Source organism: Diorhabda carinulata, chromosome 3, assembly GCF_026250575.1.
Source record: "Diorhabda carinulata isolate Delta chromosome 3, icDioCari1.1, whole genome shotgun sequence".
NCBI lineage: Eukaryota > Metazoa > Arthropoda > Insecta > Coleoptera > Chrysomelidae > Diorhabda > Diorhabda carinulata.
In genome coordinates, this window is record NC_079462.1 from 307,716 (window position 1) to 331,795 (window position 24,080).

A 24,080-nucleotide genomic window follows, 5' to 3' on the forward strand; every position below is an offset into this window, starting at 1 on the left:
TTGTGGTAGTACAGGGTTTTGGGGATGGGGAGGTGGTGTGAAAGGGGTCGATTTTGGATTTTTTTTGGTAAATCAAATTTTTTTGTTCTATTTGTATAATTTTTATTATTCAACGCGCGCCTTTTACTAATACATAAAGATATCCAATTAAATCGTAATTACAGATAATAGAATACAAATTATAGAAAAAAAATTAAAATCGTAAAGTAAAAAACTGTCAATCTAAAATTAAAAAAAAAACATGAAAATTACAGGAAATGATTAAAGACCGTGACACAGTTTATCGATAATTCAGTTTTTGAATAGAAATTTTGACAAACAACAACCGTATGCAATGTTGCCAACTTTACTTATTTATCGAAACAATTATTTCCTCACGATTTCCTCGTCACTTCCGATCGAATTAGACATTCTAAGACGCGTGTGTCTATTAACGCGTAATTTCATCACAGTTACTTTGATAATGAAAAATTGTATTATTTTAACAAAACGTTACCCTGTATGCGGCGCATAACGTATCTACGACGCTATAAACTTGTTCGAAATTCGGTCTATTCTCCGGTTTGTACTCCCAACATCTCAACATCAAACGGTACATCTCGTCCGGAGTGTTATCCGGAGCCGGCATCCTATAACCTAGAAATGTTTGACATTTATCAATCATGAAATGTTCGACAAACGACAGATCTGAATCATAAAACGTTCGACAAATGACAGATCTGAATCATAAAACGTTCGACAAATGACAGATCTGAATCATAAATCGGTTAACAAATGTCAGATTTCAATCATAAAACGTTCGATAAATGACAGATCTGAATCATAAAACGGTTTACAAATGTCAGATCTCAATCATAAAACGTTCGACAAATGACAGATCTGAATCATAAATCGGTTTACAAATGTCAGATCTCAATCATAAAACGGTTTACAAATGTCAGATCTCAGGCATAAAACGTTCGATAAATGTCAGATCTGAATATGTCAGATCTGAATCATAAAACGGTTTACAAATGATAGATTCGATATCTTACCGCTATCGATTTTTTCTCGAGCTTTGGAATTACTCATGCCGCTGTAGGGTGTACCGCCTTTCGAAAATATCTCCCAACACAAAACGCCGTAACTCCAAATGTCACACAAGGAAGTGTATTTACCGAAATTTAAAGCTTCCGGCGCCGTCCATTTGATCGGTATCTGTTTCATACCGTCGGAAACTATATATTCTTCTTCTTCTCTCGACATTCCGAAATCGGATATCTTAACGACGTTATTATAACCTCAAAAAAAAAGAATCAATAAACAAAAGGAGATACTGAATTTTTTAACATCCACCATTTCGCACTGATTTTATACCCAGTGATTAATGTATGTCTTTATAATAGTTATTATTTTCCATTAAAACGGAAATTAATAGAAAAATTGTTATTTATTTAAAATATAATGTTTCTACAAAATCAGTTTGAATAGTTATAGATAACTGTATTGTCCGATAGGTGTCATAGTAGAAAACTGTAATACATTATCGCGTTAACCCTACAGATGGCGTCACCGTGTAAGTTAATTATTTAATTCCGTTAAAAATAGAAAAGATACTCACCTACCAAACAATTTCGAGCTGCCAGATCTCTGTGTATACAATTTTTGGATTCTAAATATTTCATTCCGGAAGCCGTATCCAGGCACATTTTCATTAATTGACTTTCTATAAGGGTAGATGCTTTTTTTCTCAAGAATGTCAATAAAGATCCACCTAAAAGTTTACGAGGGTCAAACTACAATTACTTTCATTCATTAGTTGTTGTCCAATCGATTGTATGATTGTCGATACACCTTGTCTATCCGGAAATACGCATACTCATCAATCCGACGCCATATTATACAAGTAAGTCACCATTTTGTAGTAGTGAGTATATAGTTTTGACATTCGATTTGTTGCCAATAGCAATTCGTTTAACTGTACGCTTTAAACAATCGATACTTTATAAATCGATTGAAATCGTATAAATTACAACGTTGCCGTATTTGAATCATGTCAAATTTCAATATGAAAATAAATTTAATTGGAAAATTAAAAAAAACGTTTATTGAAATCATTTACTTCAAAATCGAATTTAGATAATTTTTAGTAATATACAGGGTCATATCAAAATTAATACGAAAGTTGTATCAAGAAATATTATAGGGAGATAAAAAAGGAATATACAGGGTCGGGTCATAATAAAACTCAAGAGACTTGAACTATCGATTATTCATAATTCGATTATTGTTACAACGTCGCCAAATTTTTATTTTATCGCAATTTTGACTTTTAAATGGATAAATTCCACTATAACATGGAAAGAAAATATACAGGGTCGCATTGAAATTACATAAAACAATTACGAGACTTGAACAATCGATTATTCGTAATTCGATTATTGCTACAACGTTGCAGTTTTGACCTAGTATTGCATAAAATAATTAAGAATATACAGGGTCATATAAAAATTTTCAAAAAACTTACAGGACTTGAATAATCGATTATTTATAATTCGATTATAGTTACAACGTTGCCAAATTTTTATTTTATCGCAATTTTGACTTTTAAATGGATAAATTCCACTATAACATGGAAAGAAAATATACAGGGTCGCATTGAAATTACATAAAACAATTACGAGACTTGAACAATCGATTATTCGTAATTCGATTATTGCTACAACGTTGCAGTTTTGACCTAGAATTGCATAAAATAATTAAGAATATACAGGGTCATATAAAAATTTTCAAAAAACTTACAGGACTTGAATCATCGATTATTTATAATTCGATTATAGTTACAACGTTGCCAAATTTTTATTTTATCCCAATTTTGACTTATGAATGCATAAATTCGACTATGTGGAAAGAAAATATACAGGGTCATATTGAAATTAATAAGGAATTAAGTAAATTCCATTTACCTGGTACTAATTCCATGACGATCATAATCGGTTGTTTCTGTACACATATACCGATCAATTTAACAATATTCGGATGATCGTACTGCTTCAATATCCTCCCTTCTTGTAAAAATTTCTTTTTATGTTCTTCGGGTAAAGTCACCCTGCACGTTTTAACCGCCACTATGGTGTTGCTGTTCTTCAACTGAGCCTTGTAAACGTCCCCGAAGTTACCCTAACATAGAAAAATTATTAAAATCATAATAAAGATCGTCATTTTAACGGCGGTACCTTTCCTATTTTGTCTAATAATACCACGTTGTCGTTATTCAGTTCCCAGGTTTCTCTCGGTATCGGGTTACGTAATATGGCACCTGATCTACTCGTTACGGGTAATTCGCTGTTGTATTGATATAGAATTAATTCTCTGATGCTCGGAAAAGCCGGTCCCTCGAATCGAAAATGACCCTAAATTGAAAAATTACTGATTTACTGGAATCTATGAAAGATATTTTACGCGCAACCCCCGTATAACTAAATCAGGTTCGATTCAAACTGTCGATTTTATTTGTACGTCAAATGTAAATAGTTTTCGGATGAGTTAGCGCACTTAATCAAGTTTCCCCGCCAATATTTACGTCAAGAGTTATAATTTGACGTTCAAAGCGATTTTTGACTCATTTAGGAGGTGGATTTAGTCGAAAATTCAAAATTTATACACAAATTCAGGAAACAATTGAAATTATTTGGATAAAAACACACAACCGCTGTATAAGTAGCCTATATGTTAGGTTAGGTTAGTTTCTAATTGTCAATTGTCTTTATACGTCAAATGTCAATAGTTTCCAAACGAGTTTGCGCAGTTTAACGAAGTTTTCCCGCCAATATTTGCTTCAAGAGTTATAATTTGACGTTTAAAGTGATTTTTGGGATGTGAATATAATCAAAAATCAAAATTAGACGAAAAGGAAACATCTGGAAACCCAAAAAAAAAATCGATTTTAATAATCACCTCAATAGTAGTTTGTACTATAAAATGTTTATGGCCGCCCCAACAAACCGATAAAACAGTTTGACTTTCGTCGTTTCTTGTCGTTTCTCTGACGAGAAAATCGCCATCTTCCCTCAACAATCTGACGACTTCTTCCCGAGGTAACACCCCGTGGAACCACTCTTCGTCCACCAGTGATTTATTTGTAGTGATATGTACCTAAATAACAGAGAAAATTTGAGAAAAAATTAGTTTTCTAACCAAAAAGCTATCGATATACGAAGGCTAGTCAACTAATCGTCGGTTAAAACATGAAAATACGAGGAGTAGACAGAAATTTCTCGGTCAAAATATCGATACTCGATGAGCAGACAATAATTGTTCGGTGCAAAAGACGAATAAACGATAATTTATCGGTTAATATATCGAAATATGAGGGTTTGACAAATATTTGTCGGTTAAAATTTGAATATACGCGGAATAGACAGAAATTTCTCGGTCTAAATATCAATATTCGATGAGCCGACAAAAATTGTTCGGTGCAAAAGACGAATAAACGATAACTTATCGGTTAATATATCGATATACGAGGATTAGACAAATATTTGTCGGTTAAAATATGAATATACGAGGAGTAGACAGAAATTTCTCGATCAAAATATCAATACTCGATGAGTAGACAATAATTGTTCGATGCAAAAGACGAATAAACGATAATTTATCGGTTAATATATCGATATATGAGGGTTAGACAAATATTTGTCGGTTAAAATTTGAATATACGAGGAGTAAACAGAAATTTCTCCGTCAAAATATCAATATTCGATGAGCAGACAATAATTGCTCGGTGCAAAAGACGAATAAGCGATAATTTATCGGTTAATATATCGATTTACGTGAAGTAGACAACTAATTATCGGTTAAAACATGCATATACGAGGTGTAGACAGAAATTTCTCGGTCTAAATATCAATATTCGATGAGCAGACAATAAATGTTCGGTGCAAAAGACGAATAAACGATAATTTATCGGTTAATATATCGATTTACGTGAAGTAGACAACTAATTATCGGTTAAAACATGCATATACGAGGTGTAGACAGAAATTTCTCGGTCAAACTGTCAATACTCGATGAGTAGACAATAATTGTTCGATGCAAAAGACGAATAAACGATAATTTATCGGTTAATATATCGATATATGAGGGTTAGACAAATATTTGTCCGTTAAAATTTGAATATACGAGGAGTAGACAGAAATTTCTCCGTCAAAATATCAATATTCGATGAGCAGACAATAATTGTTCGGTGCAAAAGACGAATAAACGATAATTTATCGGTTAATATATCGATATACGTGAAGTAGACAACTAATTATCGGTTAAAACATGCATATACGAGGTGTAGACAGAAATTTCTCGGTCCGAATGATGTTATTCGATGGACAAACAATTATTTTTCGATAAAACTGAGCAGTTTCTTAGTTGAATTAATAATATATGAAAAATAGACGATAATTTATCGGTTAAAATATCGATATACGAGGAGTAGACAATGGATTCTCGGTTAAAAAGCTGTATAAACAATAGTTGGTAGAAATATGAGTATATGAACAACAGATGGTAATTTTTCGGTTAAAATATCGATAAATAATGAAAAGAAGTGAATTTTATATGCATTATGTTCAAGCGTAGAAATTAAAAACAACAACTACATCGTGCATTTTTATAAAAAGCAAACCCAAAAGCCTAAAAAGACCTACACTAGTTTCTCCCCCTTCACTACACGAAGCTGAATCCTTCCTCCTTCGAGGAGGAGGAACGGGTGACGAAGGGGCAGATTTCCGTCTAAAAGGTTTACGTAACATTTTAACTATCTTCTGGGGTTCGAAAATACTACGTTTAGAATGCGTGCTATTTGTACCATCACCCTAAAATTAGTAATACCACGTTAAAATATAACCAACACCATAACTATGACGGAACGTTCGGTTTTTGTAAAGTTCGAATCGAATTACGAGATAATTTGATAAAAATCGATTGGAATATTCGAACTTTACAAAAAACGACATTCGAAACGTTCCGAATTGTTTTTTTACCTCTTCTGTGTTGCCGTTGAAGGAATTTTGACTGTCTATTGATAGGTCGCAGGCCGTCGGGGCTTCCTCGCAACCCAATTCATTCAGAGCGCTCCGAATTAATTCGGTCTGCTTTAGCATCTTCCTTTCCTGGCATTTTAATTCGTTTATTTCCTTCTTGCACGTGTCTATACTTATAGATGATAATCTAAATGGAAATTTTCATTATTTATACTGTGAAAAAAGAAGAAGAAACGGGAAATGAAACGGTGGTTTTCAATATATTTCTGCAACTGAACGATTTCATTTATAACATTTTATTTTGATCGTATTTTATAATAAAACTTGACTTCATGATACCGTATCTCAGAAACCGATGGTTTAGAGAATGTCAAAATTTGACAGTTTACATATAAATAAGTCCTAATTCGAATGATTCTACTTATAACTTGCTATTTAAATCGATTCAGGTAATAGGAGCCAAGATAGAGGATGACGTCAATTTTATATTAAAGTTAACTTCAAGATGCACTATCTCGAAATCCAATGGTTCAAAAGATGTCAAAATTTGACAGTTTACATATAAATAAGTCCTAATTCGAATGATTCTACTTATAACTTGCTATTTAAATCGATTCAGGTAATAGGAGCCAAAATAGAGGATGACGTCAATTTTATATTAAAGTTAACTTCAAGATGCACTATCTCGAAATCCAATGGTTCAAAAGATGTCAAAATTTGACAGTTTACATATAAATAAGTCCTAATTCGAATGATTCTACTTATAACTTGCTATTTAAATCGATTCAGGTAATAGGAGCCAAAATAGAGGATGACGTCAATTTTATATTAAAGTTAACTTCAAGATGCACTATCTCGAAATCCAATGGTTCAAAAGATGTCAAAATATGACAGTTTACATATAAATAAGTCCTAATTCGAATGATTTTACTTATAACTTGCTATTTAAATCGATTAAGGAAATAGGAGCCAAAATAGAGGATGACATCATTTTAATATTAAAGTTAACTTCAAGATGCACTATCTCGAAATCCAATGGTTCAAAAGATGTCAAAATTTGACAGTTTACATATAAATAAGTCCTAATTCGAATGATTCTACTTATAACTTGCTATTTAAATCGATTCAGGTAATAGGAGCCAAGATAGAGGATGACGTCAATTTTATATTAAAGTTAACTTCAAGATGCACTATCTCGAAATCCAATGGTTCAAAAGATGTCAAAATTTGACAGTTTACATATAAATAAGCCCTAATTCGAATGATTCTACTTATAACTTGCTATTTAAATCGATTCAGGTAATAGGAGCCAAAATAGAGGATGACGTCAATTTTATATTAAAGTTAACTTCAAGATACAGTATCTCGAAATACAATGATTCAAAAGATGTCAAAATTTGACAGTTTTTCATATAAATAAGTCCTAATTCGAATGATTCTACTTATAACTTGCTATTTAAATCGATTCAGGTAATAGGAGCCAAAATAGAGGATGACGTCAATTTTATATTAAAGTTAACTTCAAGATGCACTATCTCGAAATCCAATGGTTCAAAAGATGTCAAAATTTGACAGTTTACATATAAATAAGTCCTAATTCGAATGATTCTACTTATAACTTGCTATTTAAATCGATTCAGGTAATAGGAGCCAAAATAGAGGATGACGTCAATTTTATATTAAAGTTAACTTCAAGATGCACTATCTCGAAATCCAATGGTTCAAAAGATGTCAAAATTTGACAGTTTACATATAAATAAGTCCTAATTCGAATGATTCTACTTATAACTTGGTATTTAAATCGATTCAGGTAATAGGAGCCAAAATAGAGGATGACGTCAATTTTATATTAAAGTTAACTTCAAGATGCACTATCTCGAAATCCAATGGTTCAAAAGATGTCAAAATTTGACAGTTTACATATAAATAAGTCCTAATTCGAATGATTCTACTTATAACTTGGTATTTAAATCGATTCAGGTAATAGGAGCCAAAATAGAGGATGACGTCAATTTTATATTAAAGTTAACTTCAAGATGCACTATCTCGAAATCCAATGGTTCAAAAGATGTCAAAATTTGACAGTTTACATATAAATAAGTCCTAATTCGAATGATTCTACTTATAACTTGGTATTTAAATCGATTCAGGTAATAGGAGCCAAAATAGAGGATGACGTCAATTTTATATTAAAGTTAACTTCAAGATGCACTATCTCGAAATCCAATGGTTCAAAAGATGTCAAAATTTGACAGTTTACATAGAAATAAGTCCTAATTCGAATGATTCTACTTATAACTTGCTATTTAAATCGATTCAGGTAATAGGAGCCAAAATAGAGGATGACGTCAATTTTATATTAAAAGTTAACTTCAAGATACAGTATCTCGAAATACAATAATTCAAATGATGTCAAAATTTCACAGTTTACATATAAATAAGTCCTAATTCGAATGATTTCAATTATAAACTTCTACTCTAGAAGGTTCAGAAAATGTAAGTTGATGACATTGTTTCTGTATGTTAAAAACAAGTAATTTGAAAAAAATTTGACAGTTTTCGTATAATAAAGTGACAGATTTTCACTCACCTGTTATTAGTATCGTTGGTGTTGGAAGTTTTACCATTAACCAAACCTTCGGTGGTGCTAATATTGTTTCGTTTTTCTTGTATCTCTTTTATATTCGTCTCCAAATCACTCAGTTTCGTTCTCAACCATTCCACTGTCAAATTATCGACTGTCAATTGATTGGGAAGCAATTTTCCAGCGGAATCCTCCACGAGGCTTTCGTCGAAAACAAATTTCACTGGTTCCGCAGGCGTGGTTCTACCAATAAATGAAATAATTAGAGGTGAAGGTGAATTTTTTTTTTTTTTTTCGAGTTACCACTCACTTGTGTTTTTCGGTGAAATCTTTATATTCCTCGCTTGGTTTGAGGCTTTCGATGCTGTTTATTATTTTCTTTTGGATGTCCTTGAACTTCTCGGAAGTTAAATCGGAATTTATGGCAACGTCCTGTAGAATTTGTTTCCTAAAATGTGCCACGACATAATTGAATTGAGGATCGATGTTGAAAGGAAATGTTTTTCTCAAAATTATGACACCTTAGATGTTTTTTTGATAAAATTTCGTCACCTATACACTTTTCAACTTTTTTTCTTCGAAATTCTGGTTTTTCATAATATTTTTTTGAATTATTGGCCCTCGAATAATTTTTTCTTCTCTAAATCTATTTTTTCGAAGAACTTCGGCATCATGTACATTTTTTTGGCAAATTCTCGTCTTCTAGATACTTTTTTAAGAATTTTTTGTTTCTGTTATAGTTTTTTCAAAAGGCCTTAGCTTTCTAGAGACAATTTTGAAAACATTCCACCTCCCCAACAATTTTTATCCAAAATTCTAACTCAATTTTAACAATTTTTTTGGATAATTTTAGTTTTCTCGTTTGTTTCGTTATTTTTTCTTGCCTTCCAGAGTTTTTATTAATATTATGTCAGACACTTCGACGCTTTTTTGAGAGAAATGTTTGCCTCCCAAGCAATTTTTTCGAAAATTCTTGCTTCCTGAACCATATTTTTGAAAAATTTTGATCTTCTAGCCAGTTTTGCTATTTTTCTTGCCTTCCAGACACTTTTTATTATCACAACATTCTCCTACACATATTTTGAAAAAAATATCTGCCTCCAAAATAATTTTTCCAAAAATTCTTGTTTCCTGAACAATTTTCTTTGAAAGATTTTGATTTTCTAACCAGTTTTGATATTTTTCTTGCCTTCCAGACACTTTGTATTGCCACAGCAGTCTCCTAGATACTTTTTGAAAAAAATATCTGCATCCAAAACAATTTTTCTAAAAATTCTTGTTTCCTGAACAATTTTCTTTGAAAAATTTTGATTTTCTAACCAGTTTTGATATTTTTCTTGCCTTCCAGACACTTTGCATTGCCACAGAAGTCTGCTACACATATTTTGAAAAAAATATCTGCCTCCAAAATAATTTTTATTCAAGCTTCCACCTCTCTAGATAATTTTTTTCAAGAAATTTCAGTTCCCCAAACACTTTTTTAAAGTTTTTTTTGAATCCAGATGTTTTTTTCAAAATACTTTTGCTTCCTAGACACATTTTTCACAATTTCCACGAATTTTCCACATTTAAAAAACAATTCGTGTCTTTCCAGACACATTTTTTAAAGATTCTGATACCCTGGACACGTTTTTTCAGAAATTCTGGTTCTCTTAACACTTTTTTGAAGGTTTCTTTGGATCCAGATGTTTTTTTCAAAATACTTTTGCTTCCTAGACACATTTTTCACAATTTCCACGAATTTTCCACATTTAAAAAACAATTCGTGTCTTTCCAGACACATTTTTTAAAGATTCTGATACCCTGGACACGTTTTTTCAGAAATTCTGGTTCTCTTAACACTTTTTCGAAGGTTTCTTTGGATCCAGATGTTTTTTTCAAAATACTTTTGCTTCCTAGACACATTTTTCACAATTTCCACGAATTTTCCACATTTAAAAAACAATTCGTGTCTTTCCAGACACATTTTTTAAAGATTCTGATACCCTGGACACGTTTTTTCAGAAATTCTGGTTCTCTTAACACTTTTTCGAAGGTTTCTTTGGATCCAGATGTTTTTTTCAAAATACTTTTGCTTCCTAGACACATTTTTCACAATTTCCACGAATTTTAACCATTTAAAAAACAATTCGTGTCTTTCCAGACACATTTTTTATAGATTCTGATACCCTGGACACGTTTTTTCAGAAATTTTGGTTCTCTTAACACTTTTTTGAAGGTTTTTTTTGGATCCAGATGTTTTTTTCAAAATACTTTTGCTTCCTAGACACATTTTTCACAATTTCCACGAATTTTAACCATTTAAAAAACAATTCGTGTCTTTCCAGACACATTTTTTAAAGATTCTGATACCCTGGACACGTTTTTTCAGAAATTTTGGTTCTCTTAACACTTTTTTGAAGGTTTTTTTTGGATCCAGATGTTTTTTTCAAAATACTTTTGCTTCCTAGACACATTTTTCACAATTTCCACGAATTTTCCACATTTAAAAAACAATTCGTGTCTTTCCAGACACATTTTTTAAAGATTCTGATACCCTGGACACGTTTTTTCAGAAATTCTGGTTCTCTTAACACTTTTTCGAAGGTTTCTTTGGATCCAGATGTTTTTTTCAAAATACTTTTGCTTCCTAGACACATTTTTCACAATTTCCACGAATTTTAACCATTTAAAAAACAATTCGTGTCTTTCCAGACACATTTTTTAAAGATTCTGATACCCTGGACACGTTTTTTCAGAAATTCTGGTTCTCTTAACACTTTTTCGAAGGTTTCTTTGGATCCAGATGTTTTTTTCAAAATACTTTTGCTTCCTAGACACATTTTTCACAATTTCCACGAATTTTAACCATTTAAAAAACAATTCGTGTCTTTCCAGACACATTTTTTAAAGATTCTGATACCCTGGACACGTTTTTTCAGAAATTTTGGTTCTCTTAACACTTTTTTGAAGGTTTTTTTTGGATCCAGATGTTTTTTTCAAAATACTTTTGCTTCCTAGACACATTTTTCACAATTTCCACGAATTTTCCACATTTAAAAAACAATTCGTGTCTTTCCAGACACATTTTTTAAAGATTCTGATACCCTGGACACGTTTTTTCAGAAATTCTGGTTCTCTTAACACTTTTTTGAAGGTTTCTTTGGATCCAGATGTTTTTTTCAAAATACTTTTGCTTCCTAGACACATTTTTCACAATTTCCACGAATTTTAACCATTTAAAAAACAATTCGTGTCTTTCCAGACACATTTTTTAAAGATTCTGATACCCTGGACACGTTTTTTCAGAAATTCTGGTTCTCTTAACACTTTTTCGAAGGTTTCTTTGGATCCAGATGTTTTTTTCAAAATACTTTTGCTTCCTAGACACATTTTTCACAATTTCCACGAATTTTAACCATTTAAAAAACAATTCGTGTCTTTCCAGACACATTTTTTATAGATTCTGATACCCTGGACACGTTTTTTCAGAAATTTTGGTTCTCTTAACACTTTTTTGAAGGTTTTTTTTGGATCCAGATGTTTTTTTCAAAATACTTTTGCTTCCTAGACACATTTTTCACAATTTCCACGAATTTTAACCATTTAAAAAACAATTCGTGTCTTTCCAGACACATTTTTTAAAGATTCTGATACCCTGGACACGTTTTTTCAGAAATTTTGGTTCTCTTAACACTTTTTTGAAGGTTTTTTTTGGATCCAGATGTTTTTTTCAAAATACTTTTGCTTCCTAGACACATTTTTCACAATTTCCACGAATTTTCCACATTTAAAAAACAATTCCTGTCTTTCCAGACACATTATTTAAAGATTCTGATACCATAGACACTTTTTCGAAATTATTTTCCAAAATTCACGTTTTTTATCAACTTTTTTTCCAAATTTCACATTATCTACACACTTTTACCGATACAATAATTTTTTATACGTCAATACGAAGTTTTTGGCGAACTATTCAACTGGCAAAACAAACAAAAATTATCGTTAAAATGTCAAGCTTACCACGTCGAAATGTAGGCCTCCTGTAGGGATTGTTGATATTCCAATAGCCCCGGTAGCAAAACCGTTCTGAAGTCCTTTTCGAATTCTACGGCTTCGCAAAGCAATAAAACGTATTCGTTGTGAGTTAAATGAAGTTTCCGACAGGCTTTTTGGTATTTGTCCCTGACATCATCCAATTTTCTACCTCCGCGACCAGCTACGTAAACAATTGTAAAAATAGACACATCGATATACGGGGGAACGTTCGTAAATTATTAACGTTAATAACAACATTCCATTTTCCAAATGGAAAATTTTAAAAACGTTGATTGTTAATGAAAATCTGTCAAATAATGAATTAATTATAAATGAAATACTAATTTTTTCCTCGATTAATCTTTAAATTATCGTAAAAAATATATTTAATATCGTAAAATTATTTATATTACCAATTGTTGTTGGAAATTTTATACCAACCAAAAAGATAAGATAAAAAACAACAGGATGAATTAAAAAAAAATTTAACAGCGTTTGAACGAAATCCTTGATGATATTTTTAAGTTTAGCGCATCCCCCCGTATTTCAAATGCCGATCCGTTTCAATTACAAAGTTGTACGACGATTTTTTCGTGGATATTTTTCTATTTTAATTCATCTCGTGAATTCTTTTAGAAGACCATAGAATAATTTAAGAAAATCCTTGATCGAATTACTACGAGGTGAATAGGAAATGTATGAGGGGGCTTCCAAAAGTATTCAAAAGAGTATTTGTTTCGCATTCGTTTGTAAATTATGAAAATTACTTACATTTTATGTAATGTTCTTCAAATTTACATCTCATCTGTTTATAAAGTTCTAAATATTTTTGATATTCGGCTTTTTTTCGATTCACTTCGTCTGATAACTTGAAGAAAAAAAAAATAAACAATCAACAAACGACGTTATGAATTATTGAATTATACGCGAGCGAATCTCGATTTAATGCAACTAGTGTCCTCTATGAGAGGCAGAACAAGTGAAATAGATTTTATTACGATGTTGCCAGTTGTTTCGACAAAAAGTATTTGAGAAAATTGAAAAGTTTTATTAATAATGTACTTGACTGTTTGTAAATAGTGAATTTTCGTTACTATAACAATTTTTTGAAAAATTCTGGTTTTCTCGACACGTTTTTTAGAAAAATATTGTCGCCTAGACACTATTTGAAAAAATTTTCTGTTTAGAAATTATTATTATTGAAAATTTTGGGTTCTCTAGACACTTTTTTCAAAAGAAAATTGCCGCCCAGTCACTTTTCAAAATAAATTTCGGTTTCAAAATAATTATTATTGAAGATTTTGGGGGTCTAAACACTTTTTTGAAAATATCTGGATTCCTAGACACTTTTTTGAGGAAAGCATTGTCACCTAGACACTTTTCGAAAAAAATTTCTCTTTAGAAATTATTATTATTGAAAATTTTAGGTTTCTAGACACTTTTTCGGAAAATTTGGGTTCTCTAGACACTTTTTTCAAAAGAAAATTGCCGCCCAGTCACTTTTCAAAATAAATTTCGGTTTCAAAATAATTATTATTGAAGATTTTGGGGGTCTAAACACTTTTTTGAAAATATCTGGATTCCTAGACACTTTTTTGAGGAAAGCATTGTCACCTAGACACTTTTCGAAAAAAATTTCTCTTTAGAAATTATTATTATTGAAAATTTTAGGTTTCTAGACACTTTTTCGGAAAATTTGGGTTCTCTAGACACTTTTTTCAAAAGAAAATTGCCGCCCAGTCACTTTTCAAAATAAATTTCGGTTTCAAAATAATTATTATTGAAGATTTTGGGGGTCTAAACACTTTTTTGAAAATATCTGGATTCCTAGACACTTTTTTGAGGAAAGCATTGTCACCTAGACACTTTTCGAAAAAAATTTCTCTTTAGAAATTATTATTATTGAAAATTTTAGGTTTCTAGACACTTTTTCGGAAAATTTGGGTTCTCTAGACACTTTTTTCAAAAGAAAATTGCCGCCCAGTCACTTTTCAAAATAAATTTCGGTTTCAAAATCATTATTATTGAAGATTTTGGGGGTCTAAACACTTTTTTGAAAATATCTGGATTCCTAGACACTTTTTTGAGGAAAGCATTGTCACCTAGACACTTTTCGAAAAAAATTTCTCTTTAGAAATTATTATTATTGAAAATTTTAGGTTTCTAGACACTTTTTCGGAAAATTTGGGTTCTCTAGACACTTTTTTCAAAAGAAAATTGCCGCCCAGTCACTTTTCAAAATAAATTTCGGTTTCAAAATAATTATTATTGAAGATTTTGGGGGTCTAAACACTTTTTTGAAAATATCTGGATTCCTAGACACTTTTTTGAGGAAAGCATTGTCACCTAGACACTTTTCGAAAAAAATTTCTCTTTAGAAATTATTATTATTGAAAATTTTAGGTTTCTAGACACTTTTTCGGAAAATTTGGGTTCTCTAGACACTTTTTTCAAAAGAAAATTGCCGCCCAGTCACTTTTCAAAATAAATTTCGGTTTCAAAATAATTATTATTGAAGATTTTGGGGGTCTAAACACTTTTTTGAAAATATCTGGATTCCTAGACACTTTTTTGAGGAAAGCATTGTCACCTAGACACTTTTCGAAAAAAATTTCTCTTTAGAAATTATTATTATTGAAAGTTTTAGGTTTCTAGACACTTTTTCGGAAAATTTGGGTTCTCTAGACACTTTTTTCAAAAGAAAATTGCCGCCCAGTCACTTTTCAAAATAAATTTCGGTTTCAAAATAATTATTATTGAAGATTTTGGGGGTCTAAACACTTTTTTGAAAATATCTGGATTCCTAGACACTTTTTTGAGGAAAGCATTGTCACCTAGACACTTTTCGAAAAAAATTTCTCTTTAGAAATTATTATTATTGAAAATTTTAGGTTTCTAGACACTTTTTCGGAAAATTTGGGTTCTCTAGACACTTTTTTCAAAAGAAAATTGCCGCCCAGTCACTTTTCAAAATAAATTTCGGTTTCAAAATAATTATTATTGAAGATTTTGGGGGTCTAAACACTTTTTTGAAAATATCTGGATTCCTAGACACTTTTTTGAGGAAAGCATTGTCACCTAGACACTTTTCGAAAAAAATTTCTCTTTAGAAATTATTATTATTGAAAATTTTAGGTTTCTAGACACTTTTTCGGAAAATTTGGGTTCTCTAGACACTTTTTTCAAAAGAAAATTGCCGCCCAGTCACTTTTCAAAATAAATTTCGGTTTCAAAATAATTATTATTGAAGATTTTGGGGGTCTAAACACTTTTTTGAAAATATCTGGATTCCTAGACACTTTTTTGAGGAAAGCATTGTCACCTAGACACTTTTCGAAAAAAATTTCTCTTTAGAAATTATTATTATTGAAAATTTTAGGTTTCTAGACACTTTTTCGGAAAATTTGGGTTCTCTAGACACTTTTTTCAAAAGAAAATTGCCGCCCAGTCACTTTTCAAAATAAATTTCGGTTTCAAAATAATTATTATTGAAGATTTTGGGGGTCTAAACACTTTTTTGAAAATATCTGGATTCCTAGACACTTTTTTGAGGAAAGCATTGTCACCTAGACACTTTTCGAAAAAAATTTCTCTTTAGAAATTATTATTATTGAAAATTTTAGGTTTCTAGACACTTTTTCGGAAAATTTGGGTTCTCTAGACACTTTTTTCAAAAGAAAATTGCCGCCCAGTCACTTTTCAAAATAAATTTCGGTTTCAAAATAATTATTATTGAAGATTTTGGGGGTCTAAACACTTTTTTGAAAATATCTGGATTCCTAGACACTTTTTTGAGGAAAGCATTGTCACCTAGACACTTTTCGAAAAAAATTTCTCTTTAGAAATTATTATTATTGAAAATTTTAGGTTTCTAGACACTTTTTCGGAAAATTTGGGTTCTCTAGACACTTTTTTCAAAAGAAAATTGCCGCCCAGTCACTTTTCAAAATAAATTTCGGTTTCAAAATAATTATTATTGAAGATTTTGGGGGTCTAAACACTTTTTTGAAAATATCTGGATTCCTAGACACTTTTTTGAGGAAAGCATTGTCACCTAGACACTTTTCGAAAAAAATTTCTCTTTAGAAATTATTATTATTGAAAATTTTAGGTTTCTAGACACTTTTTCGGAAAATTTGGGTTCTCTAGACACTTTTTTCAAAAGAAAATTGCCGCCCAGTCACTTTTCAAAATAAATTTCGGTTTCAAAATAATTATTATTGAAGATTTTGGGGGTCTAAACACTTTTTTGAAAATATCTGGATTCCTAGACACTTTTTTGAGGAAAGCATTGTCACCTAGACACTTTTCGAAAAAAATTTCTCTTTAGAAATTATTATTATTGAAAATTTTAGGTTTCTAGACACTTTTTCGGAAAATTTGGGTTCTCTAGACACTTTTTTCAAAAGAAAATTGCCGCCCAGTCACTTTTCAAAATAAATTTCGGTTTCAAAATAATTATTATTGAAGATTTTGGGGGTCTAAACACTTTTTTGAAAATATCTGGATTCCTAGACACTTTTTTGAGGAAAGCATTGTCACCTAGACACTTTTCGAAAAAAATTTCTCTTTAGAAATTATTATTATTGAAAATTTTAGGTTTCTAGACACTTTTTCGGAAAATTTGGGTTCTCTAGACACTTTTTCAAAGTTTTCTGATCCCCAAAATATTTAATTTAAAAAATGTTTGCCCCATAGAGAATTTTTCGAAATTTTATCGTATCTCAATTATCTTAGACACTTTTACCTTGTTTTTTATCTTTTAAAAACCACGAATTTATGTATTTTTTTTTTTGAATTTTCCTTCTTTAAACACTATTTACATTACATAACTTTTAATAACTAAGTCTACAGCTAGCGCCCTCTATCAGAAGCGTACCAAATCAGTTAACATATTTTATTACGATGTTGCCAGTTGTTTCAATAAAACGCTTATGAAAACATTCAAATCGTTAAATGAATAATTAATTTATAAGCGAACTTGATTGTTTAGTATGTAAATTACGTAAAAACCACACAATTTTATTTTGTTTCAACGTCGTTTCGTTAAATATATTTACAGGGCTATAGACACTTTCTCAGGTAGTGCAAGTCGCGTGTTCGTGATAATATCAATCGTGAGAAAACAATTAGGAATTTAAACATCGTTGAGATTCAATTTAGCGACCGAAATATTCCACCAAAAGAAAAACAAAATAATGTTTAACGACGTAAGCAATCTTGGACGAAATATTCCACCAAAAAACTAAAGAAAACAATGTTTCAGGACGTATTCAATCTTGGACGAAATATTCCACCAAAAAACTAAAGAAAACAATGTTTCAGGACGTATTCAATCTTGGACGAAATATTCCACCAAAAGAAAGTAAAACAAAGTAATGTTTAACGACGTAAGCACTTTTGGACGAAATATTCCACCATAAAAAATAATAATCGAAATATTTTGTTGATTTTTGTGTTTAATATACGCATTTTTTTTCATAGAATGACCTAAACATTCCACCACAACGAACACTAACGGATAAAATACCCCACCGTTAAAAATAGCGGCCAAAATATTCCACCAAATAAAAGAAAAAGTGAAGAACAATTTATACGACACTTGTTATAAAAATTACACCAATAGATGGCGTTAGGAGAGATGATATTTTCCCCAAAAGATGGCGTTACTAACTTCGAAGTGATATTTATTGAGAAAATGCCGTAAATAAAAGAAAAATTATGCGACGAGGAAAGAAAATGACATACGAGGATGGTTCGAGAAGTAACATTTTTTTTAGCTCTAACCACCGACATCGATTCTTCATTATTGGAAAATCTTCGCTATTTTTTCAAGTTTGGTAACAGAAAAAAATCCAATGGGGCCAAATCTGTCGAATAGAGTATTTGAAGTAGAAATTCCAACTTTAATTAATTAATTTTGGCCATAGTAATAACGGCAGGTACAACATATTCGAACAAAAAGAACAAATAAAGAAATAGAAGAAGTATAGGAGGTAGAGAATGTGATAAAGATGATAAAACAAAGCAAAAATAAGACGATCGAGAGCCGGGACAATATCGATCAATCAAAAATGACGTTTATGCGTTGAAGGTCGTGTGGTTAGGTCGTTGCCTTGGTCTCGGGTTCAATTCTGGGAAACGTAAAATCGCAGGTTTGATATTCTACGACAGTTTTTCGAATGAATCGATATTTTTCGCGTTCAAATTAAAAAAAATTGAAAATTGGACGAATTTTAAGATAATTCGATCGAGTAAAAACGCAGGAAACGCTCTCAATTAAAACGAAACAACAACTAGAGACTATTAAATCCTTAATATATTCCATTTAACGATTATAACAAGCTCGTTCGTCCAATTGACTTATTCACTTCTTGATAATTAACGTTTAGTAAAATCGCATTGAGGAAACTCGTCATTTTAATCCATATTTAAACTTAGAAACGAGTATTTTCAATTTTTTTTTGATGATCAAATCAAATCATTAAATATATCATCAATATAGGAAAATAATTTATTCCAATAACGACCGGAATAGCATCGATTCTTTGATATCACGTGCGTAGTTCAAGCAGGGTACGTACCCCCCGATAAAACGTTTCATTTAGAAGATTATTCGACAAAAAAAATAACGAATCAATGACTGGAAATACGTTCTAACACAACCTCATCCATTTTGGCTAAAATCGACGTGGTTTTGCCCAAACAACCACCGTACTCGCCTGTCTTGGCCTCATGTGACTTTTTTTCATCCACAACATTGAAAAGATCGAGAAGAATGAAGGAAGAAACAGCAATGAACTCATTTATGAAATTGTAAAACGTATTCACGACTTTGATCTGTGCTTTTGCACGTAATGGACACCATAAGCACCTGGGAAAACCCCACAACCTGCTTTACTACATCACTGGACACCATAAACACCTGGGAAAACCCCACATACTGCCTAACGGCATCACTGGACACCGTAAACACCTGGGAAAACCCCACAACCTGCTTCACTACATCACTGGACACCATAAACACCTGGGAAAACCTCACAACCTGCTTCACTACATCACTGGACACCATAAACACCTGGGAAAACCTCACAACCTGCTTCACTACATCACTGGACACCATAAACACCTGGGAAAACTCCACATACTGCCTAACGGCATTACTGGACACCATAAACACCTGGGAAAACCCCAAAACCTGCCTAACGGCATTACTGGACACCATAAACACCTGGGAAAACCTCACAACCTGCTTCACTACATCACTGGACACCATAAACACCTGGGAAAACCTCACAACCTGCTTCACTACATCACTGGACACCATAAACACCTGGGAAAACTCCACATACTGCCTAACGGCATTACTGGACACCATAAACACCTGGGAAAACCCCAAAACCTGCCTAACGGCATTACTGGACACCATAAACACCTGGGAAAACCTCACAACCTGCTTTACTACATCATTGAACACCATAAACATCTGGAAAAACCCCACAACCTGCCTAACGGCATTACTGGACAGTATAAACACCTGGGAAAACCTCACAACCTGCTTTACTACATCATTGAACACCATAAACACCTGGGAAACCCCCACAACCTGCTTCACTACATCACAGAACACCATAAATACCTGGAAAAACCCCACAAACTGCTTTACTACATCAAAGGGTTCAGCCAAAACGCCTGATCGGCTTCTCGAAGGACTTGGGACTTTGGTGACATCAATTGGGGCACGACGGGTCTATCTATGAATACCATGAACAGATCGGAGGCTTTGGAGAATAATTTGGAGAGTTCCATGGACGGGAAGAAAAACCAACGAAGAAATTTCGAGAAGAATAGGAAGAGAAGGTAAATTGGTGGGCACTAAAAAATGGAATATGAGATACTTTGTATTTCTGTTCTCTCTCTCGGCTCGAAATTTTCGATTTTCCAGTTTTTTGTGAAGAATCAAAAATGGTATTCCTTCTCTACATTCGTTTATAGCACAGTAAATGCTTCTGGTCTTCGAAATTTTTGTCAAAAGTATATGTTGCACAAACGGCGACACACACCATGTATCAAGGAAGCGTCCATATACCACGTGGTGATTTTGGAACCCCTCCCTTCCTGCACTTAACCTTTCCCTAGACCCCTCTACCCCTGTTCGACGCTACGTGGTTTCCTATGACATATTTGCGCGCCATTTTCTTTAAAAATTATTTTTGGGTTCCCCCTCGTATTTATGTTATTTTTTTCTTATAATTGAACGTTCGTACACGTACAGTACGTCGTAGTTTGTTTATTATTCAGTGCCGTGAGTCGTAACGGAAACATCGTTTAGCTGTTTAACATTTCGTACAAGTTCGGAATGCATTCATGAAATCGTTGAAGCAAAAAAAAAACTGTTTGTTCGATAATCTGTTTATTACTTCTTCTTCAGCGGGTATGAAAATTGCGTGGGAAAACGACTGACGCGAGAAAAAAATTCGTTCGACCATTAAATCACACAAAACATTCGAAATAACGCGTGGAAAATACTTACGTGCGTGAATTGTTGTAAAATTCTCGCGTGTTCTTCTTGATATAATTTTCTAGCTTTTCTTTTTTCCGCGTACAGCGTATTCAACGTATCCAAACATTTATTTTCGATGTTATCTGCGTTTTGTCGAATTATTTTAGCGGTGCTATCCATTTCGTCCATCATATTTCGCCAAGAAGTTGCAACTAAGCTTCCTGTCATTAAAAAAAAAACAATAGGAAAAAAAATCTTATCGGTAACGCAAAAGTGGTAACACCCTGTATAGTACGGCGCAAAAATTTTCGTTTAACTAACTTATTTTATTGATTTAAGATCGGGAGAACGGGACGCGTCGCCAACAGAGCCCGTTTTTATGAATTTCTGGTACGTCTTCAAAACTATTGAACGATTTTGGTAGCAGCAAGTTCAGAAATTATTTTTGAAATTGAAGCAACGTTTTAATATCTCTGTATAACTAAATATAATTTATTAATAATTTTTTTTTTAATAATTCGAATTTATTATATGACATTTCATAATTTTCGTCTACGCACTTTTAATATAATTTTCTTGTGGTGGAATATTGTGGCTAAATATTCGGTTACAACGAATTCCGGTAGATGGCTTGGTCTATACAGTTACTATTTACCACAGAAAAAAGTAAATAGGGAAAAATCTGTGATTTGCTTCCTAAAAATCGATTCCAATACAATACTTTCCGAATTAATAATCGATCTCAATTGTTTTAAAATAATTTCTTATTATTATCAAACGATTAACATTGTTGTAATCGATAGTAATTTAATTACGACTTATTTGTATTCAATATATAAATATACTATTTACATTAGTTGTTAATCTTGTTTTTATATCGATATCTATCGAATAATATCGATTGTATAAAAATCATTGTCTTTATTCCGAATGACGTCATAAATCCGACACCATATTGCATTAATACGCCGCCATGTTGTAATAACAGTTATATCATAAAACCGTGTAAATTTTAAACGTTTTTTAATATATTTCGAAACGAGTCGCCTCTGTAACGACATTATATTAGATGAAGAGACTTTAATTTGCTATAAAAGGAGGTCAAATCGTAATGAATGGGTTCGGTCGATGAGAGGTAGTATTAAACGACAAATAACGAAAAGGTGATAAGTAGGTAAAGAATGCGGACCTCCCGGTGGTATTTTGGAAAAAGGGGCGGAAACGGGTTGACAAAATATTAGAAAGTTTTGTTTTTCTATGAAATAGCCCGTAATCTTTAATCGCGTAAAGAAAAACAATAAAATTTTATTAGAGTTTCCTAAAATATATTAATAATGTAATAAAAGTTACTATGAATAGCTCAATATTTCAACTTTAAACAACCATAGAGCACGAAAAACAAATTATTATTCAAGGATAACCGAAAAAATATGTAATAACTTGATTTATTAGATGAAAATATTCGAATTTTACTTTAGATGTGGATTATTATTTATAAATATGACAAAAAAGTGAGATTCATAAATTGAAATAAAAAAAAAATACTAAATTTCTTCTTATCACGTGATATAACCTAACTAAATAAAATAAATCTAACGCACAATAGAATATTAAATACAAATGCTTTCAAAATCGTATCACCCTCTATAATAATAATTTTTTCCCTACAAAAATTTTCAATCCAATAGATTCATACTCTATTTTTAATTATTCTATTTTAATCTGCAGTCTTATAAGTTGTGTTCTAATTTTTTTATCTATTTATATTCGTTTAAGATTGCCAAAAGTAAAAAAGAAAACATCTGATTTTTATTATTACGATATAAAAATATAACCCTATTTATAAAACACCCCGTAGATTACCATAAACCTATCATTAACTAGTCTGATATTTCGAGATTTGTTACGCCACTGTGTTTTGTATTTATTCATAAATGTATTATCGTAATGTTAAGTTATTGGGGGGGAAAGGGTGGAGAAAAAAAAGCATTTAAAACATACCAGAAAGTTCGTCGCCCCTGTCGAATTTCAACCCTTGGGATGCCACTGCGCTAAGCGCCACCGCATAATCCCTATCGCACTTAACTTTAGAAACAATGCACCTTTTCATAGAGTCCAACAACCTTAGTTCGGCATCTTGTCTGGATAGAAGCGCTTCGTGGGCGATCTTACCCTGTAGATTCGTAGAAAATCCCATATTCACACAATTACCATCACCTTATATTCAATAATACTTTTATTATTACATATTTTTAGATATCAAACAGCTGTTCGGCGTGTTTCACGTGTGTAATAATTGTATTAAAAACGTTTAATTTTTCGTTTGAGACATTTCCACTAACCGACAAGCTACAACGACATACCCACAGTTTAACACTCGACAACACAGACAAAGGAACTAAGTATTATATGTATATATATATATATATGGACGTTAAGAGAACTCGGAGAATGGATCAAGATACCTGTGAATTGCATGCAGGCAGACTCGACTTCAGTTGTTTTGTCTCGATTAAGTGGCGCGCGCGGAGTGAAGAAACTCGAACGAGTATTCCTCGACTGGCCAAAGCCTACTTTGCGATTATAGGCCGATCCGTGCGGCGGTTATTTCGAAATAAAATCGCCCCACCTTAATTTTTTTTTCTATGATCGTTAAGATCATAATAATAAATTTCTAATGGATCGAGATAAATGTTTTATAGATAAGTAGTGTAATTATAGATTATATTTAATATAGTAGCGTTTAGATAATTTACAGCCGAACTATTTATTCCACTCGTTTTAGAATTTGACAGTTCTACACAGATCGTGACATTCTAATGTCATCGAATTTGCTCGGATTAGAATCATAATTAAAATACGCTAATTTGGAGTTTTAGATGGATATTTGAACTGAATTTCTATTCTATTCCTATTGTTTATACAAACATATCATATTTCATTAAAAAATATCCGAAATTTA

At 31.8% G+C, this 24,080-nt stretch overlaps 1 protein-coding gene across 3 annotated transcripts; it reads right to left on the reverse strand.

Annotated features, from left to right (window-relative positions):
* Positions 1-77: 77 nt before the first annotated feature.
* Positions 78-23,837, reverse strand: LOC130891881 (tyrosine-protein kinase Fer). 3 transcript variants are annotated; one of them, XM_057796947.1, is made up of 15 exons: positions 23,584-23,837; positions 23,120-23,335; positions 21,149-21,339; positions 13,387-13,483; positions 12,601-12,796; positions 8,909-9,046; positions 8,605-8,841; positions 6,015-6,201; positions 5,679-5,846; positions 3,937-4,134; positions 3,216-3,392; positions 2,946-3,159; positions 1,601-1,753; positions 1,035-1,280; positions 78-636 (listed from the first exon to the last, which is right to left on the reverse strand). In XM_057796947.1, exons 1-15 carry the CDS (start codon positions 23,594-23,596, stop codon positions 482-484), a joined length of 2,586 nt encoding a protein of 861 aa, XP_057652930.1. In that variant the 5' UTR covers positions 23,597-23,837; the 3' UTR covers positions 78-481. The 3 variants fall into 3 exon arrangements, with proteins under 3 accessions (XP_057652930.1, XP_057652931.1, XP_057652932.1); XM_057796948.1 differs by lacking the exon at positions 5,679-5,846 and having other exon boundaries at positions 23,584-23,696; XM_057796949.1 differs by lacking the exon at positions 5,679-5,846 and having other exon boundaries at positions 23,120-23,674.
* Between the last annotated feature and the right edge of the window lie 243 nt (positions 23,838-24,080).

Coding starts and splice junctions, on each gene's coding strand:
- LOC130891881 (XM_057796947.1), bottom strand. Junction 9,047..12,600: donor GAGGCCTACATTTCGACGTG/GTAAGCTTGACA, acceptor GGCACATTTTAG/GAAACAAATTCTACAGGACG. Junction 637..1,034: donor TCGAGAAAAAATCGATAGCG/GTAAGATATCGA, acceptor AAACATTTCTAG/GTTATAGGATGCCGGCTCCG.